The following is a 21,496-nucleotide window of genomic DNA, read 5'->3' on the forward strand; positions in this document are numbered from 1 at the left end:
ATTGGTGAGATGAGATTTTTCTTAGGTTTGTAGATTACTCAAACTGACAAAGGCATCTTTATCTATCAAACTAAGTATCTAAGGGAATTGTGATTGAATTGGGTTTTAAGAGGTCAAAGGCCTCTAGTATTGAGCTTAACCGGGACTGCAATCAGGCATGGTAGATGCTATCTCTGACAGTTCATTCTTCTGGATTGTTGTCCAATTATCTTGAGGTGGTTATAACCTATTTTTAGTCGGTGAGACTCCTTTGTAATGAGGAGTAAGCTCTAGGCAGTGTGCCTTCCTTCATGTGCAAATCCCTTATTATATCACATACTTTCTACAAAAGTATCATCTGATTGTGGGTAGGCTTCCCACCGTGGTTTTTCCCTTTACCGGGTTTTCCATGTACAAATCATGGTGTTATGTGGTATGGTTGCATTGTGCTAATTCAACATTTCATTCTTAAGTTTTATTTCTTACCAGTATCTGTTTCTTCTATTCAAGTATTCAATGTTTATATGCTCTGGTTAAAGGTTATAAAGTGCTTTGATCAAAGGTAGAGGTATTATTTCTTTGGATGCAAAGCATAATACTGATAATGTCTATTATGTAGAAGGTTTAAAGCATAATCTTTTAAGTGTTGGTCAATTGGTGGATAATGGATTCCAACTTCGGTTTAAAGATAGAAAATGCAAGATCATTAACAAAACCGGTTTGGTGATTGCAATTGGTACTCAGACTAGAGGTAATATCTTTCACTTGAACACTGGTAATAAGACATGTCTGATTACTCATATTGATGAGAGTTGGTTATGGAATAAGAGGTTGTGTCATGTTAATTTTGATTGTATTGTTAAGATCAGTTCAACAAAGGTAGTTAGAGATATACCTAATATTATAAAGCCTCATTATTCGGTATGTAAGGAATATCAATTGGGAAAGCAAGTTAGAACTTCTTTTAAGAGTATACGTGATAAATCTAATGATGTGCTTGATTTCATTCACACTGACTTATGTGGTCCAGCAAATACTAGAAGCTTTCAAGGTGATAGGTATTTCATGCTAATAATTGATGATTATTCTAGAATGATGTGGGTGACTTTTCTAAGGGAGAAGTCTGAAGCCTTTGAGAAATTCAAGATCTTTACAGCTAAGGTGTAAACCAAAACTGGATTGAAAACCAAATGTCTGAGATTAGATCAAGGCGGTGAGTTCACTTCTCATGAATTTAACAGTTATTGTGAGACAAATGGAATTAGGAGACAATTATTTGCACCCTAGACTCCTCAGTAGAGTGGAGTAGTGGAAAGGAAGAATGAAACCATTTTGGATGTAGAAAGAACCATGATGATGGAAGCCAAATTGCCTCACATCTACTGGAGAGAAGTGGTGAGTGCAACAGTCTACACATTCAACAAAGTTCATATCAAAGGTGAAACCGACAAGACCCCTTATGCATTATGGTTTGGACATACACCTACTATTAAATATTTCAGAATTTTTGGAAGTAAATGTTATATCAAAAGGGATGATTCAATTGGGAAGTTTGATACTAGATGTGATGAAGGGACAATTCTTGGATATTCAGTTCAAAGAAAATCATATAGATGTTATAACAAAAGATCGCAGAAAATTATGGAGAGCGCTAATGTGAAAGTGGATGAGCAATACATAAATCAATCTATATCATATGACAGGGAACCAACATTGGAAATGATCATAACTGAACCGACAATGCCTCAACTGGTACAAGTCACTAAAACAGTTACATCGGTACAATCAGAAAATTCAATTGTGACTGATGATCAGAACAATGAACCTGAATTTCAGAAGACACTAAGGTTTGTAAGGTTAAATCATTCTGAAGATCAAATCATTTGAGATAGGAACAAGGGAGTTATGACAAGAAGAAGACTGGAAAATGAAGAGGTATGTCTTATTTCTCAAATTGAACCGACATCTGTTATTGAAGCTTATAAAGATAAACATTGGTTATAGGCTATGGAGCATGAATTAGATCAGATAGAGAAGAATGAGACTTGGATTTTAGTTCCCTGGCCTAAAAATAAGAATGTTATTGGAACTAAATGGGTTTTTAGAAATAAACTAAATGAGGATGGTCAAGTTGTAAGAAACAAGGCTAGACTCATTTTTAAAGGACATTCTCAAATGGAAGGAATTGATTATGGTGAGACATTTGCACCTGTAGCTAGAATTGAAGCTGTTAGACTATTTCTTGCCTATGCAGCTTATAAGAACTATAAGGTCTATCAAATAGATGTTAAATGTGCATTTTTGAATGGTGAACTTGAGGAAGAGGTATACATTGAGTAGCCTAATGTATTTTCACTGACAAATGATAAAGATATAGTTTGCAGGTTAAGGAAAGCATTATATGGATTGAAACAAGCTCCTAGAGCTTGGTATGCAAGGTTGGATAAATATCTTTTGAAGCTTGGTTTTACTAAAGGCAATGCTGATTGTAACTTATATTATAAGATCACTGATGATGATATTCTGAGTATTGAGGTATTTGTTGATGATATCATTTTTGGAGGTGACGATAAATTGTGCATGGAATTCTCTAATAATATGAAGAATGAATTTGAAATGTCAATGATTGGTGAGATGAGATTTTTCTTAGGTTTGCAAATTACTCAAACTGAGAAAGGCATCTTTATCTATCAAACTATGTATCTAAGGGAATTGTGATTGAATTGGGTTTTAAGAGGTCAAAGGCCTCCAGTATTGAGCTTAACCGGGACTGCAATCAGGCATGGTAGATTCTATCTCTGACAATTCATTCTTTTGGATTGTTGTCCAATTATCTTGAGGTGGTTATAACCTCTTTTTAGTTGGTGAGACTCCTTTGTAATGAGGAGTACACTCTAGGTAGTGTTCCTTCCTGCATGAGCAAATCCCCTATTATATCACATACTTTCTACAGAAGTATCATCTGACTGTGGGTAGGCTTCCCATCGTGGTTTTTCCCTTTACCGGGTTTTCCATGTACAAATCATGGTGTTATGTGGTATGGTTGCATTGTGTTAATTCAACATTTCATTCTTAATTTTTATTGCTTACCGGTATCTATTTCTGCTATTCAAGTATTCAATATTTATATGCTTCAGTTAAAGGTTATAAAGTGGTTTGATTAATATATAAACTGTTGACAACTGATTCACCCCCCCCAACCCCTTAGTTGTCCACCGGTTATCCTAACAACCATAACTTTTAAAAGTGACACTTTTTCCTACCCAAAATCATTTTTAAAATTCTAAGTTGCATAATTGCATTGTGATTGACCATTTATTCTTGTGATGGATATAAAGGGGTGAATGTATCCATTTAGGGGGAATCATCTACACTCAATCAAATTCATTTAAAAATCCATTTTGAGCACCTATGATCGATGTATGAATCCTAGGATGAAAAACATTGATTTCAAATGATGATCCCACACTAAGATCATATTTGAGCTTCATTAGATGCAAACTCCAACCACCTTGTATTTGATTTAATTTTTTATTTCTATTGGTATAAATTGGCATTGCACTCATCTGTCTCTCCCTCTATAGATCTACATATCTCCATCCATCCATGCATAACCAATTCTCTCGGCCTCCCCTTCTCTCTGTACTTATCTCTATTACCCCCTCTCCCTCTCTCTTTATGTAGAGGAAGGAAGGGAGGGAGAGGTACATAGAGATATATAGAGAGGGGATATAGAGATAAGGAGAGAGATAAAGAAAGAAATGGGGAGTTAATAAGAGAGGGAAGGAGGTAGAGGGAGAGTTAAATAGAGAGGTAGAGAGAGAGGGATGTTGAGTTGATATAAAGATAAATAGAGAGGATAATAGAGAGAGGGAGAGGGGATATATAAATAAGTAGAGAGGGAAGAAGACACATATAGAGAGATAAATAGAGAAAAATAAATCTATGGAGGGAGAGGTATGTAGAGAGAGAGGGGTATGTAGACAGAGATAGAGATACGCAGAGAGTGTAGGAGAGATAGGGAAAGAATGAGAGGTATGTAGAGAGACAAAGAAGGGAGATAGAGATAAGTATATGTTGAACACCCCGCAAGACTGAGAGGAGGGAGTGAATCAATCTGGAAATTTAAAAAACAATTACTAATCAACTTATTTAATAGTAGCACATCAACCATTAGCACATAAACATGAATCATCAACACATGAACACAAGTTTTACATGGAAAACCCAAACAAGGAAAAATCATGGTGAGAATATAACTCACAATATGAATAACAATGTTCATAACATTTTAGGCATGCAGCCAAGGAGTGCCAACACTTGAAGGACTTGTAGAACTAAGACACATAAAATTAGGCAAGATACAAAGATGACTTGCATAGTTGAAGAACACTTCTTCAATACAAGATACAAACCATTGTCAAAGGATTCACTGTCAATTAGCAACAAATGAAATAGATGAATTGAAATTGTAAAGGATTCTCTTGATCATTAAATTGTCCTTGAATAGTTGAATCAAGTGACTAACACCATGTCAAACATCTCTAATATTCTCCACTGTAATAACACATTGTCTTTCAAAATATATTACATTCAAAGCTCTTTTCAAACTAACTTTAACATCACCACAAAATCAAATCTTTTTTCAAACCATTTGCATACACTTATCAAACAATTCACTTCCCATCCACACACAACTCATCCATCTACATATCTTAAATATGAGATAAAATATTGAAAATCTAATTGATGGTCGACCAAAATAGAATAAGCAATATTACACAAAATAAGTCGCCCAGACCTAAAATACTTAGATTGGTCCACTCTAGGATAAAGAGGGAACCAAAACATATCACAATACATCATTCCATGAATGATCCAATAATCTACACATGATAAAACATATTCCAAAGGGCATTACAAAGCATAACATGTAGATACAATCAACCAGTTGACCACATAACCACTTCTAATACAAAATACTCCATGTGGATCTCCACATGTAAGGGTGAGACCCAACTTAGCACCTCAACACATCTTTCAACACATATCTGAACCAAAATAATATGATACATTAAATCACAATGCAATTAACATGTTAGGAGGGTACCAAAAACATTTCGCACCATCCTGAATGCAAGATGACACAAACAACACCAAAAGAATATCCAAACTAACATCCATCTAAACAACCAAGGTCTGACAAAGCATATCCAGACCAACATCCATTTGGATAATCAGGTGTGACATTAATGACAACCATACAAGCTCATGCTATCAACAAACTCCAACAATCTCTCTCTTTGTCATTGATGACAACACCAAAATAATGATAATACCAAAACAACAACACCAATGAAAAACTGATAATCTCATAGTAATTCTCTCTCCCAACAATAATCTCATAACAACTATTTCTCCCCCTTTGATAACAATGATAAATAGCATTGAAAAATCAAATTGACCAATTCACACCACTTCTCCCCCTGAGAGTATCAACAACATCAATCCAAGAAACAAGAATAAGTGCTAAGTCTCCCTGTGGAAAGATGTACCACTAAAAATGCATCTAGTTAGAAAAGTAAGGGGCAATAACCCCTAACTTCTACCTAAGATACTCAAAAGTATCCTTCACCAAAGCCTTAGTAAAAATGTTTGTTATTTGTTCTAGTGTAGAAATGTATTTCAATATGACTTCTTTCTCTGCAACCTTCTCTCTCAAGAAATAAAATATGTTTAGTTCTTGAATGCATAATTAGATTCTTTGAAATGTTTATAGCACTAGTATTATCACACATAATAGGAATAGCTTCATCGTACACTACTCTGACATCCTTAAGAGTCTTCTTCATCCACAAAACTTGAGTACAACAAGATGTTGCAACAATATATTCAACTTCTGAAATGGATAATGATATTGATTCTTGTTTCTTATTCATCCATGAAACCAATCTATCTCCCAAAATAATGCACCACCACTAGTACTTTTCTTGTCATCCACACTTCTAGACCAATCAATATCTATATATACCTTCCAAATGAAATCTCCATATTTATTGTACCATAAGACAAATCTTGTGTGTCTTTCAAATATTTAGAAATCCTCTTCACTTCTTGATCATGAGTTTGCTTCAGACTAGCTTGAAATCCTGCAACCAAAACTTGCATAATATCTAGTCTAGAAGCAGTAAGGTATAACAGTCCTCCAATCATAGATTTGTACTTGTTCTGATCAACATCCGAAGATGTATCATATTTTCCTAACTTGCATCAAACAACTAAAAGGGTAGTAACAGGTTTAAAATTCTCCATGTCAAACTTTTTCAACATCTCTTTAAAATATTAGCTTGATAAATAAAGATTTCATCATCCAATTGAGTAACTTGAAGACCAAGAAAAAAAGACATCTCTTTAAACATAGACATCTCAAGTTATTTTTGCATCTCTTCTACAAATTATTTACACAAACCACTTCCTCCAAGAATAATATCATCAACACAAACAACAACGTAATGCCTTCAACCTTGAAATAGAGATTATTGTCTGCAGTACCTTTCCTATAATTTTGTTGTAACAAATATTTGTCCAGTCTAGCGTACTAAGCTCTAGGTGCATGTTTGAGTCCATACAATTCCTTATTTAATTTTAAAACCATGTTTGAATCATCTGATAGTATAAATCCATCTGACTCTTCAATGTATACTTCTTCTTCCATTTCTCGATTCAAAAATGTTGACTTAGCGTCCATTTGATATAGTCTAAAGTTCCTGTAGGTAGAAAACACAAGAAACGTTCTAATAACTTCCATCCTAGCAACTAGGGAAAATGTTTCTTCAAAGTCAATACCTTCTACTTGAGAGTAGCCTTTACATACCAATCTTGTCATGTTTCTTGTGACTTGTCCTTGTTCAGTTAGTTTGTTTTGGAACACCCACTTAGTTCCTATCACATTTTTATCCATCGATCTAGGTACTAGCTCCCAAGTTTGATTCTTTTGTATATGATTCAATTCTTCTTCCATTGATTTAACCTAAATTTATTCTTTTCTTTCTTCTTCATATGATTTGGGTTCAATGAATGAAGGAAAACAACAACTAGTTTGTTCGTTTACCTTTGTAACATTTCTTCTTGTCTGAACTCCTTTATTCTTGTCTCTGATTATCGAATCTTCTAAATGATTTCTCTGCAAATATTTCAAGTTTTTGATTGTTTTCTTCAGTTCTTATTTGTCTTCTTCTTCTGCTTCATTTGGTTTCTCTCCATTGCTTCCTTTCAGAGTTGTCTTTTCTTCTACAATAGAAAAAAAGATCTCAAATTAAATTTCTTGAACAGGTTTAGGGGCAGTCTAATCCCATACCTCACATACTTTCACATTTTTACCCTCCACTATCTTGTTTAATCTTTTATTGTAACATTATTAAGGCTTTCTATTCATAGCATATCACAAGAATATTCCTTCATCAGCTTCGGTATCAAACTTTTCGAGGTTGTTCTCATCTCTTTTAATATAGCACTTACTCCCAAAGATTCTAATATATTTCACAGTAGGTGGTCTTCCATACCACAACACATAAGGTACCTTTGTGTGATTTATTCTTATTTGAACCCTATTAAGAATGTAAACAATAGTATGCATATCTTATTTCCAATACACATTAGCCAAGTTAGCATCTTTCATCATAGTTCTAGCCATGTCAATAATAGTTCGATTCTTCCTTTCTACCACACCATTTTGCTGAGGATTTGTTAGAGAAAAAAGATGTCTCTTAATACCACATTTCACACAAAAATTGTCAAATTCATTTGAAGTAAATTATCCACCTCTATCAAATCTCAAACATTTGATCCTAGCATCAACTTGATTTTCTATCATTGACTTGAAACTTTAAATCTTTCAAAAGCTTTAGATTTTTCTCTAAAAAATGTAACCCATGTCATTCTAGAATAATCATCAATGAGTAACATAAAATACATTTCACCATCAATTCTGCTTGTCCTTGTAGGGCCACACATATCTATATGAATTATCTCCAATGGATGTGACGTATAATCTCCTTGTTTGCTTCCCTAATTGACATTCCCTGCACACAATGTCAATAGGCTTGATAATCCTTGGTAAATGTGTTACTCCCTTAAAGTCATTGATCTTTATCATTTTATTAAATTTAACATGTCCCATCCTCTTATGCCATAACCGACATTCATTTCTTAGACTCAAAACATCTATTTCCACTTCTATCCTTTATGTAATAAAAATTTCCACTTGTCCTAATTCCTTTTGCTACCAACTTTTTGGTTCTACTTTTTCTTATCATACATCCAATTTCTGTAAACATAACCTCATAACCTATATTGCACATCTAACTAACAGTCAACAAACTATATGTCTTAAACATTCTACATAATAAACATCATTAGTTTTATGCTTACCATCAACTGAGATACTTCCTCTCTTGCAAATTTTATTGGTCCACCATCATACTTCTTTAGGGTGATAAATTTATCTTTTTCTTTGGTCATGTGATTAGAGAATCCAAAATCAATGATCCATGATCTTGGTTCAACTTTAGCATGTAGTGCATTCTTCTCTTTTGATCTTTCAGATCTTTCCTAATAAACTTATTACATAGCCAAAAATAAAGGTTCTTCATTTGAGTCTTTAGCATCCTCTTCTTTAGATGAATGTACCTCCATAGAGAAAAAACTTTTTTTTCTTTTGTCTCTATCATTTGTTCTTTTCTTTAAATCATTGCTTCTATATCTACTTTTCTTTTTATCATCATCATTTTTTTTGTAATCTTCTTGGATATACATTTAAAAGCATAATGACCAACTCATCCACAATTAAAGAATTTCAAGTGCAACTTACCTTTGTACTTTCCAATTCCTCTCTTCAATATTATTACAAAGTTTGCTTCAATCTCATCCAAGTTCTCACATATTTTCAGTTCATCTCTTGATATCCTTGAATTGTTGAATGCAACTTCTCTTCGATAGGATTTTGTATCTTCCATCTCTCCAATTTCATAAGCATACAATGTACCGATAAGCTGATCAATAGTGTTGTTGTTTAGATCACGACATTCTTCAATAACACACTTCTTTGATTTATAGGGCTTTGTCAATGTAAACAAGATCTGTTTGATATCACTTTCTGCAATCACTCCACCAACAACTCAGATAACTTCTATTGTATCATTCACTCTATGTTTGTAGCTCTCAACACTTTCATCATCAACCATTCTGAAACCTCCAAATTTTTGCTTCAAGTTCAAAATCCTTGCTTGCTGATTCTTCAGATCACCTTCATATACATAACACAACTTATTTCAATTTTTCTTAGCTTCTTTCATTTCTTTAATCTTTCCAAAAACTTCATCACTAAGATAGCTGAGAAGAATTCTTCTATCTTTTGCATTTATCTTTTGAGCCTTAATCTCATTCGGAGATGATGGTTCATTCATAGGGCATTAATAACCTGTTTGAATAATGTCCCAGATTCCATTCTGAAATGCTTCCAAGTAAGACTCTATTATTTCCTTCCAATAATTAAATTTTGTTCCATCAAACATTGGTTCTTTAACATGAAAGTCTTGCACCATCTCTAGATCTACCTCAAGCGGTTAAGCTTTCCAAAGAGGAACCTTGCTCTGATACCATTTGTTGAACACCCACCAAGACTGAGAGGTGGGGTCAATCAGTCCAAAACTTCAAAAACAATTATTGATCAACTTATTTAACAATAGCACATTAACCATCAACACATAAACATCAAGAATCAATATATGAACACTAGATTTACGTGGAAAACCCAAACATGGAAAAACCACGGTGAGAATCTAACTCATGGTATGAATAACAATGTTAACAACATTTTAGGCATGCAACCAAGGAGCACCAATGCCTGAAGGACTTGCAGAAATAAGGTGCACAACCTCAGGCATGATACAAAGAGGACTTGCATAGTTGAAGAACACTTCTTCAGGACAAGATACAAACTATTGCCAAAGGACTCACTATCAATCATCAATGAATGAAATAGTTGAATTGAAATTGAGAAGGATTCTGTTGATCAAAAAATTGTCCTTGAATAATTGAATCAAGCACCAACATCATCGTAAATATCTATTATATTCTCTACTATCACTTCATATTGTTTTGCAAACTACATTACTTTCAAAGCTCTTCTCAAACTAACTTTTGCATTACTACAAAATTAAATCTACTTGCAAATCATTTGCATACACTTCTCACACAATTCACTTCTCATCCACACACAATTAATACATCTGCACATCTTAAATATGAGATACAATATTGAAAACCTAATTGAGGGTCGGCCAAAATAGAATAAACAATATTACATAAAATAAGCCGCTCTGACCTAAAATAGTTAGATCGGTCCACTCCAGGAGGATACATTTTTTCACAAATTATCCAATAATCTACACATTCTAACACATATTCAAAAGGACATTACAAAGTGTAATGTGTAGATAGAATCAACCAGTTAGCCATGTAACCACTTTCAATGCAAAATACTCCATGCAGATTTCTACATGCCAAGGTGAGACCCAAATTACCATCTTAACACATCTTTCAACACATATCTGAACCAAAGGAATATGATCCATTAAACCACAATGCAATTAAGAAATTATTTGGAGGGCACCAAAAACATTTCAGACCATCCTGAATGTAGGATGACACAACCAACAACAAAGGCATAGTCAAACCAACATCCATCCAGATAACCAAGGTCTAACAAAGCATATCCAGACCAACATCCATCTAGATAACTATATTTGACATCAATGACAACCATACAAGATCATGCTATCAACAAAATTCAACAATATCCAATAGTATATATATATATATATATATATATATATATATATATATATATATATATATATATATATATATATAGATAGATAGATAGATAGATAGATAGATAGATAGATAGATAGATAGATAGATAGATAGATAGATAGATAGAGAGAGAGAGAGAGAGAGAGAGAGAGAGAGAGAGAGAGAGAGAGAGATTGGTGATTGCTAAAACTTGGCGAAGTCTAAAAAATTATATGATCTTCTAGAACCTAGAATGTGGACTATAATTCCTAGAGATATGAAACCATTCTTTATCTCTATATATATGTATGCATATGCATATGTATATTCACACACACACACACACACACACACACACACACACACACACACACACACACACACACACACATATATATATATTTGTGTGTATACATACATATACATACACACACATATGTATGTATATATATGTATGTATGTAAATATATATATACATACATATATATATATATGTGTGTGTGTGTGTGTGTGTGTGTGTGTATACATATCCATATCCGCACACACACACACACACACACACACACACACACACATATATATGTATGTATGTATGTATGTATGTACATACATATGTACACACACATACACGTATACATGTATATGTGTGTGTGTGCATACATACATACATATATGTATGTATGTTCATATACATATACATATACATATACCTATACATGCATATACATATACGCATATATACATATATATGTATATGCATATGTATATGTATGTATGTATATATGTATATCTATATCTCTATATGTGTGTACACACACACACACATACATACATACATACATACATACATACATACATACATACATACATACATATATATAAACACATATTGAAATGGAACTTATACTCTAAGGAAGAGAATGAGTGTGATATATTAGGTAGTAAAGAGAGATGAGAAGAAAGAGAAGAATTTTTGCTTCTTTAAAATGTGAGTTTGTTATAACCTCTCGTATTATAACATGCTTATATATGTCTTTAATGGGACCAAAAAGTGGCATGGACACTTTTTGGTCCCCTATCTTTCTAGATTGACATTTCAATATGAAATAGAAGGTTTCTTACTTGTCCATACTTCATAAGATTTTGAATCAAGAGCTTTACAAGGAGATATATTTATAAACTAGTAATTGTTTGCCTCCTTTAATGGTTCAATAACTAAGCCCTTAAAGCTACAACTTAGAGATTACACATCCATACTAAGTAGCTATCAGACTCATTATGGAGGTTCTTTTAACTTATCAACCTAGGGACATGAACTTGAAATGATTTATCATTGTATGTGCACTAAGACTCTATTATGGTCATCAAGACTTAGGCAAAGAACACTGATGGAATTGAGATGTTGTAAACAACTAATGAAGGAAATTGAACTTAAATCAACAACTAATCTGAATATGTGAATATTAATCTAACATAGGTTATATGAATGAGATTCTAGACAACAAACATGAAACTACTCGGTCCGCTTTGGCTGCAGGAACAAACATAGAGCACAGTTCTATGGTTGCAGGAACATTCAACTGTTGGAACGATACTAACTACTGAATGAAGAATAACTACTAAGATAACTAAATAGAGTTTTCACAAAGTGGCCCCCCTTGAGTGAGACTTCCAATATTAACACAAGTGCTTAAAACTAATAATATCATTTTATTCATCAAAATAGAGGTACATAAGATATGACAACATGCTCTTAAATTGTATTTCAAAGCTTAAAGTAAACTTACATCATAGAACGTTCAACCTCTTCCAAGAGATCATTTGAGCATTATTTATAGAAGAAAAAATACCAACTATCCTAACTAACTGGGAAACCAACTCCACAACATAAGGAGGGCGCCATTTATTGAAAGCATATAAAGAGGAAAAGGAAGCTCATGCATGCGCTTAGCCAAGTTAGATAAGACTTCCTCAATAGATATATAGTGCAACATGCCCCTAAATAGAATCAACTGATTGTACATGATTAATTAAGAAGGTATTTGCAACATTAAGTAGACAAAGCTCATCTACGTTGGTTATTCCTTGACTCCTTCAACAACCAGCCAGTTGGTAAGAGTCCTGCTCCTTGTTGCAAGCTTCATCATAACACCACTTTCTTAGTACAGACCTGCAAAACACGTTAGCACATACAAACAACCAAATTTCCCAAATCATCTTGAAATAACATTCTTTCCAACATATGCACATTTAATAGATAACTGCATAGCATATGCATTAGTATCATAGATTGTTTCAAGGTTACACTTAAGCCCAAAAGGTAATAGTTTCTAAGGAAATAACATAGTAAATAGTGTCATAATAGTATCAAAGTTTGAAATATCATCATGATCATCATAACAAATCCTTAGAAAACATGATTATAAACTTGTCTCATCATTCTTCCAACCTTAGATCTTACTGGTCCTCAAACATCATAATTCCTTAGTCGGGTCACCAACTACTAACTGTCCTAAAACATTGGTTGCATCCTCTGAGTTAGGGTCCTAATAAAATCCATGTCTATGTTCCAACCTATTCCACCTTTGTCTTTATTTTGCTATATCACATCAATAGTATATGTAGTCTGGCACTGGCCAAAACATGATGGGTGGTTGGAATATTAATGGGAACCAATAATGTTTATGTGTTCTCCCAAGTTGTATATACCAGGTACATCTTTTCTTTGTTGTATAATAATTTTGCAGTGAATCTGGCTCAACTTCCCTTAGTTGATGAGTCAAGCTATTCCATCTCTGTGAAAGGTACCTTGCTACTATTTTTCCTGTAGTATCCTCCACTTGTTCATATTCTAAATAGTCTTCTTCCTGCAGAGGTAACACTCTATCCTTAATATCTTGCCTGTACATAACTTGATGAGGGATCAACCCGAGAAACAGAGAAAACACAACAAATTGCAATAAAAGAGACACAAGAGATAATATTATTATTATCTGAAAACTATCTGCAATACATGCATACATGCAAATAAGAGGAATAATCCTCACAGGCTGCAATACAACAACTTACAGAGTTTTCTAGAAAACCCTTACAATAAAAAACACAACTCCCAAACTCACTCTTCAAAAACTCATATCCCAAAAACTAACTCACGAGTTTCCTCAATGAGTCCTAAATATCCTTTTCCCATCTTGGAGCCAAAATTACAATTTAATAAATTACCATTTGGCAAACAAATGCCAAAACATTAAATTGGAAATATGAAAATACAACCAGATTCAAAAATTGAAACTTTTGGAAAAATTGTCCAACTTCCAGCAACTATAACTTTTGATCCAAGAATTGGATTTACAAACTATTTGAAGTGTCAGAAATCTCTCTGAGTGTAGAATATTTTAAGAATCCGATTTTTTGATTATCTCCATTTTGGGCTCGTTCGACACTGTTTAATGCCTCAAATCTGACTTGGAATTTTTTTTTTCAATTTTTTGGGAAATTGAAACTTTAATAACTTTCAAATCGTTAATTATTTTGACCTTATTCTTTCGCCAATGTGCTTATTTTTCCTTCCTTAATCTTATTGTAAATTTTGGGCTCCATCTGCCTTCAAATAAAAAACCTGCTATTTTTAGCAGTCGGCTAGAAAAATGAGCTTGTCGATTCTGAGAGTTGGAATATCTTATTTGTCCAAAAGGGTATCCAGAACTGCAAAAACATTAAAGAAAACTTCAACAAAAAGAAATATTTTTGGGCGATGCAGGATTTCCCATACACCACTAAATGCTCCTGCATCATAACTTGATATTAGTCATAAAACATTGCTATAGGATCACGAGATTAATCCCTAAGAGGCAAGGGTTCTCGTAGTTCCTTTTTCTCTATAAGATCTGAACTACACACCCCAACTGTTTTCATTCTAAATCTAGGACATAAATGCCCTTAAATGGATATCTCTAATCTACATCAGTGGGTTCCATTGATGGTCATCTGAGATAGCATAATTATGTAGGTACAACTCACAAAGTAAATTATTAACCTCTATTGGAGATTCTTGGTAGACTTGAAATAATTCCCAAGGAGTCTTGATGGAAGGGTTTAGTCCTGAAATTATCCTAGAAAATTGGAAATAAAGATATCTCTCCTTTAAATGCAATGTGTAAACCCTTGGAGGGGTTCTGCATTCCATTAATTGTGGCACTAATTTTACCACATCATCCACTTGTTTCTTTAATTTAACAATCTCCTCATCTTTCTCACTAATTTCATTATCCTTTTCCTCAATTTGTTTCTGCAATCTAAGGTTTTCTTCATCCTTCTTTTCTATTTCATCCAACAGTTTCATCATTACACTATGCCATGAAGATGCAGGGGGTCTATGAATACCTACCCAAATTTTCCTAGCAGCATGCTTCAATGATAGTACTAGTGGTTGCTCAAATTCTTGTTGAAAGGGTTCATCTTGCTCCTCATGTGGTACTTCTTATGCTTGCTTTGCAATGACATCAAGCCGGTCTGACCCCATTTTTGCACGTTCCTCAAATACATGCTCTTCAAATGTGCTTTCCTCTTCATCACGTGTTTCTTCCTCCGAGGCTGCTAGGACTTTTTCAGCTACTTCTTTGAGCCTGGGGATTTTTCTTGACATCTTGCCAGCATCTGGTGTAGCTGACTTTGCCTTGGTTGAAGGGGTTTTCCTGTTTTCTGTGACTGCAAGAGGAATAGTGTCTCTAATTTTCTGTTTTCTAACGATAGGGCTAGGTTTTTCCATTTCAGGAGTCTCAACCCTAACCTTTTCTTTCCCCTTTTCACTTTCTTTTGTTGTTCCTCTGCTTTTCTAGTAGCTTCCCTAGTTTGGTGTGGCGTTTGGAGCAGAGTGTCACCATCATGGCTTGAAGAGTTCCCTCTTTCCTTTGATTTAGAGGAATCAATGACTATAGTTGTTCTGGCTATAGGAGGGATTTCTCTAGGTCTTACACCAGAGGTAGACGCCTTAGAAATGGTTGTAGTAACCCTCCTTTTTCTAGACCTACGAGATTGAGTCCTCTGTTCCACATTTTCTGGTCTAAACTGATCCACATTCTCAAATTACTCCCATGTCATACCAGAAACTTCTCATAAATATTTTTCAATTAGCAATTTTATCAAATAATGGTGGGACACAGAGTTGGACCTACCTTTTGAGTTTCAGCCGCTATGATTTCCAACAATCTGTATAGCACATTAGGCATGTTCATTCCCCTCTTATGGCTTAAGTGGTTTAAAAGCTTGAAATGAATCAAATGCAGACAAGAGAGATGACCCTCATAGGTAATATATTTTCAAATGTGCACGACTGCATGCATCCACTTGTCTGGCAGTGATGTTCTTATTGCTCCGTGTTTATCCACAACAAGTGGTGGGTCACCCTGACCCGATTCAGTATATTTTGCCCTTGTTGTTCTTGCATCTCAAGATGCAGGGTATGGTTCCCCATCAATGGGCAACCTTATGACTTCTACAATTCTCTTCTCTGTGACTACTACTTCCAATCCTTTTACCATTGCTTTACCATTTGAAAAATTCTGTGCAAATTCTGTAGCAATGTCTTCATTGAAACTCTACAACTTCAAGAAGTAGTCTAGCCTGCCATAATTTTGAAATTCTGCTAGACAAACATCATCTTGTAGGATTACATCATGAATAGTGGGTTCATTCCTAATTAGTTGCTCACCCATCTTTCCTGCAATCACTCTCTCAAACACTCCCTCTTGTTCTATCTTCACTGAAAGAGTAAATTTTGCTTTTCTCTATGAATTTTGGTCTTTTCAGATTTTTCTAACACTACAACTTACCCTTTGTTTTGAAATTTGCTGATTTAAGACAAAGGAAAATCATTAATAAAGATAGTTTTTTCGAAAGGGCTTCAAGAAAAAGAAAAATGATGGCGCAATGATAAAAAATGTCACATCATTGGTTCAAAATTAACTAAAATACAACTAATGGGCGTATGCTTCCTCCCCCCCAACCTAAATTAAGGCATGTGTCCTCATAGGTGGGAGTTTGCATGAAAAATATCCTATGCAAATATCATAATTAATGAACATGATGAAAAATAATACTATTTAAGATAATTATGGGAGAAGTAATTGTTCACATGTATCGGATAAAGTGGATTTGCATGTCTAGTGCGTAAAGTACTTGTCAATCAATCACTTAAGTAATAAATGAAGAATGAGATGGAGCAAAATGATGGAGAGAATGATGGAAGAGAGAGAATGATGGAGTGAAGGCGGATGCATGGAATGATGGAAGAATTGGATTTCCATTGAATTGGAAATCTTTATTATGATTTGATGCACATGTGTATTAGGCAGAAGGATGGACACTTGGTCCACTCCCTTCGGCTGCAAGAAAGTTGGTGAATTGCTTGCAATGAATTTTGCTTTTGAAGTTGTCTTGTGATATAAACGAAAGCGATGAACATTGACTAGCGATTTGAATCTAACAGGGTCAATTGTGGTAAGTTGAACAACTCCATTTGAAAATACTTATGCTACCTCATATGGTCCTAGCCATCTAGTTTGCATCTTACCTGCACCTTCTTGATACCGAAAGTCATAAAGAAGAGCCCAGTCACCTGGTTGGAACTATTTTCTTTTTATGTATTAATCATACCACTTAATCCGCTAAGCTTGCACAAATTTTGTGCAGTGAAGTGTTGCCTTCCTCATTTCATCTAAGTTATTGAGCTGCATGATCCTTTCTCTTTGTGCTTCTGATAGGTTTATTTCTAGATCCAATGTAGTTCTTAGAGTTTTATGTTCAAACTCAATTGGCATCATAACTTTTTTTGGATACAACAATTCAAATGGTGTAAAACCAGTTGTTGTTTTCTATGTAGTTCTATATGCCCAAACAACTTCTGACAATCTATTGGCTCAATCTTTCCTATGAATGGCCACTACTTTTTTCATAATTGCCTCAATTTATCGATTGGTTACCTCAAATTTCCCATTTGAGGATGATAAGGGATATATTTCTGATGCCTAATATTGTATTCATTAACTAGTGATGTAACAATGGTTGATGTGAATTGAGCTCCTCGATCTGTCACTATCTCCCTTGGAAACCCATATCTTGTGAAGATCTCCTTATAAAGAAATTATACAACCTTATTATCCTTTGCATGTTTCATTTCCTTAGCTTCAACCCATTTAGTTACATAGTCAATACATACTAGGATATAGGACTTACCATTGGATGGTAGATCAATTGGACCCACAAAATCCAAACCCCATTTGTCAAATGGTGTGATAACAACTTGAGGGTAGAGGGGCATCTCATCTGATTTGGTTGGTCATCCCATCCTCTTACATCTATCACACTTCCTTGTGTACTTGATTGCATCTTTATGAAGTGTGGGCCAGTAATATCATGTGTTGAGAATATTCATTATTGTCCTTTTGGAAGAAAAATGTCCTCCACAGGGTTCATCATGACATGTATGCAAATGTCATAGGTTTCATCTTCTCTGACACATCTCCTCATCACATGATCTAGTCCAGTGTAGAATAAACATCCTTCAATCCATGAGAATGGAAAAGTTTTCTTAAATGAGAATTCTCCTCTTTTTTGGAGATCATAAGTGAGGAGGCACCTTCCCTACAACCAAATAGTTTTCTATGTTTGCATACCAAGGTGTATGCATGTTAATTAAACATAAATATTCATTAAGAAAAGTTTCATCCAATGGTATGATGAAAGAATAAGTATCTGGTAGATTACTGAGGGGGGACGGGGGGGTGTGAATCAGTGAACTAAAAAACTGATACAAACTTCCCAATCTCAAATTCAAACTCACAAAGTAAACTTTCACTATCAAGATTAATACTCAACATCAACCGGTTAACTGTTATAACAACTTAACAGTAAACAACTTCAATCTTGTAAACATCAAAATGCTTAATCATATCTCAACATATTCAATCTCTCAATGCTTCCAGTTATCATGTCTTATCATAAGTCAATCAAACCAACAAATAAGATCATAACCACAAAAACATTCACCACTTGACACAAACATTTATACATGGAAAACCCCAATAGGTAAAAACCACGGTGAGATGAGACTCACAAGGATAGCTATCTAAACTCTTCTAAATTTTGCCCTATTAGGAGCCAAGCCTGTTAAAGCTTTTACAATAAGTCCTGTTAAGAACTGATTCTGTTAGGAATTACCCGGTTAAAGGATTTACAAAATGCCTTAATGAAAAGCAAAATACCCTGTTAGGAGTAACCTCGGTAGAGGGTTTGAGAATCCAAGCTAATGGACCACCTTGTTAGAGGATTTAAGAAGTAACCAAGCTTGTTAGAGCTTACCTGGTTAGGGGATTTCAATTATGATGTAATTGTTAGAAAACAACAGGTTTTCTTGATTTGTCTAAATAGCACTACATTTGCTTGATCAGATCCTTTTAAGCTTCAATCTACTTTCACTTAAACTGCAAATCCTTTTAAGCTTCAATCTACTTTCACTTAAACTGCAGATCCTTTTAAGCTTCAATCTACTTTCACTTAAATTGCAGATCCATTCTTTGTTTAGGCAACCACACACTCAACTAATTTCTACCAACACTTTGCCAACACTTTACAAATAACTTCATTGACCTTAAATATACAACAACTAGGTCGGTAACACATCAAAAACCTAATTCTCTCATAGAGATTACAAACAAGTCAGTTCAATCTTGACCGTTATAAATCATAACAATCTCTTCACATTCTACAAGAAAATTATAACTGCTCCATGATCACCGCTTCATCGGACTTTGTAGCTCATCACGCGCTATGCATTAGATGCAATCCACTTTTCTCATTCCCTAGACAATCAAACAAACAAACGAACATGCCAAAAACAATCTGAACTTATCCTCATACAATGATCAAACGTGTCACCATCATTACTGCTCATCATTAAATCTTAAACTAGCAAACTTGATTGGTTAGGGTTTAACACAAAATAACTGGTAGGGTTTACCAATTACATTGCATAGAAAAGGTTTAACCTTATACATCGGTTTATCGGTTTAACTCACAAACTAACATACCGGTTTACAACATCTTCCTCAAAGCTCTTCCTACCATTACCGGTTCAATTGACATCAATGACAACATAACATATCATTAATGCAATCTTCATGCAAATGCCAACAATCTCTCCCTTTCGCATTGATGGCAATACAAATATCAACACCTCTGATTGTTGTTGTGAATGGTGAATAGGAATCCTGGTTTACATTACCAAGTATTCACCATGCTTTGTCTGTCTTCAGCCTATTGCTGGTTTCCCTTTGCCAATCACATAATTCTTCTCCCCCGTTGATAACAACGCCAAATTGAAAGTAAAACATGCAATTCTTCTCTCACTATGCATCAACAACATACTGCAACTTGATGCTCCCCCTGTGGAATACATCCACTTCTTCATTAATCCATGTAAAATTCTACAAGTAATTCAGGGACTAATGCAATCAACAACATGCTCAACTAACTTCATGAAGAGGGACAACCCCCAACTGACTTCTAAGATACTCAAAAGTGGTCTTAGGAAGAGGTTTGGTAAAGATATCTGCAAGCTACTCCTGGGTAGAAACATTCTCTAAGATAAAATTTTACTTTGAACTTTTTCCCGCAAGAAGTGATACCTCAATTCAATGTGTTTGGTACGAGCGTGCAAACATGATTCTTAGAAATATTAATGGCACTTGTATTATCACATAAAATCTTTATAGGTTCTGAGATCTTCATATTAAAACCTTACAAAATGTGCCTCATCCAAATAGCTTGTGTGCAATTCATATAAGGTGCAACATACTCAACTTCAACAGTAGATTGTGAACTACAACTCTGCTTCTTACTACTCCATGAAACTAGCCTTCCTCCTAGAAAGAATTCTCCACCAGTAGTACTTTTCCGGTCATCAATATTTCCTGCCCAATCAGCATCAGTGTATGCCTTCAAATCAAAGTTTCCTCCACATGGATACCATAATCCATAGTCAACTATACCTTTCAGATGTCTAAAAGTTCTCTTTGTTGCTATCAGGTGTGCTTGCTCTGGATTCTTCTGAAATCTAGCAACTATACCAACCGCATGGGCAATATCTAGTCTGTTGTGAACAACATAGTGTAATTTCCCAATCATTGACCTGTATTCCTTTTCATCAACAGACTTAGATTCATCCTCCTTGGACAAATTACAACCTGTAACCATTGGTGTTCCAGCTGGTTTACAGTCACTCATGCCAAAAGTATTCAAAACCTCTTTCACATACTTAGATTGAGTAATGAAAATACCATTCTTCATTTGTTGTATCTGCAAGCCTATGAAATTTTTTATTTCCCCTACTAAAGACAGTTCAAACTCATTTTTCATTTCATCTGCAAAACTATTTCTCATGACATCATTACCTCCAAAAATAGTATCATCAACAAATACTTCACTAACCAGTATTTCATCTCCTTCAGACTTGAGATAAATATTACTATCATCACTGATTCTTGCAAAGCCTATCTTCATCAGATGTGTATGAATCTATTCATACTATTCTCTGGGTGTTTTCTTTAATCCATACAAAGCTTTATGCAATCTGCATACCATGTCCTTCTCATCTGTTAAAGCATAA

The 21,496-nt window shown here is 34.5% G+C and overlaps 1 protein-coding gene across 1 annotated transcript in view; it reads right to left on the minus strand.

Annotated features, from left to right (window-relative positions):
- LOC131876556 (uncharacterized) overlaps positions 1-15,178 on the minus strand; it is a 41,196-nt gene extending 26,018 nt beyond the window's left edge. The window contains exon 1 of the mRNA XM_059221985.1: positions 15,041-15,178. Coding sequence (XP_059077968.1) covers positions 15,041-15,178 — 138 coding nt within the window. The remainder of the gene's footprint in view (positions 1-15,040) is intronic.
- Between the last annotated feature and the right edge of the window lie 6,318 nt (positions 15,179-21,496).

This window comes from Cryptomeria japonica, chromosome 6 (assembly GCF_030272615.1).
Source record: "Cryptomeria japonica chromosome 6, Sugi_1.0, whole genome shotgun sequence".
NCBI classification, from domain to species: Eukaryota; Viridiplantae; Streptophyta; class Pinopsida; order Cupressales; family Cupressaceae; genus Cryptomeria; species Cryptomeria japonica.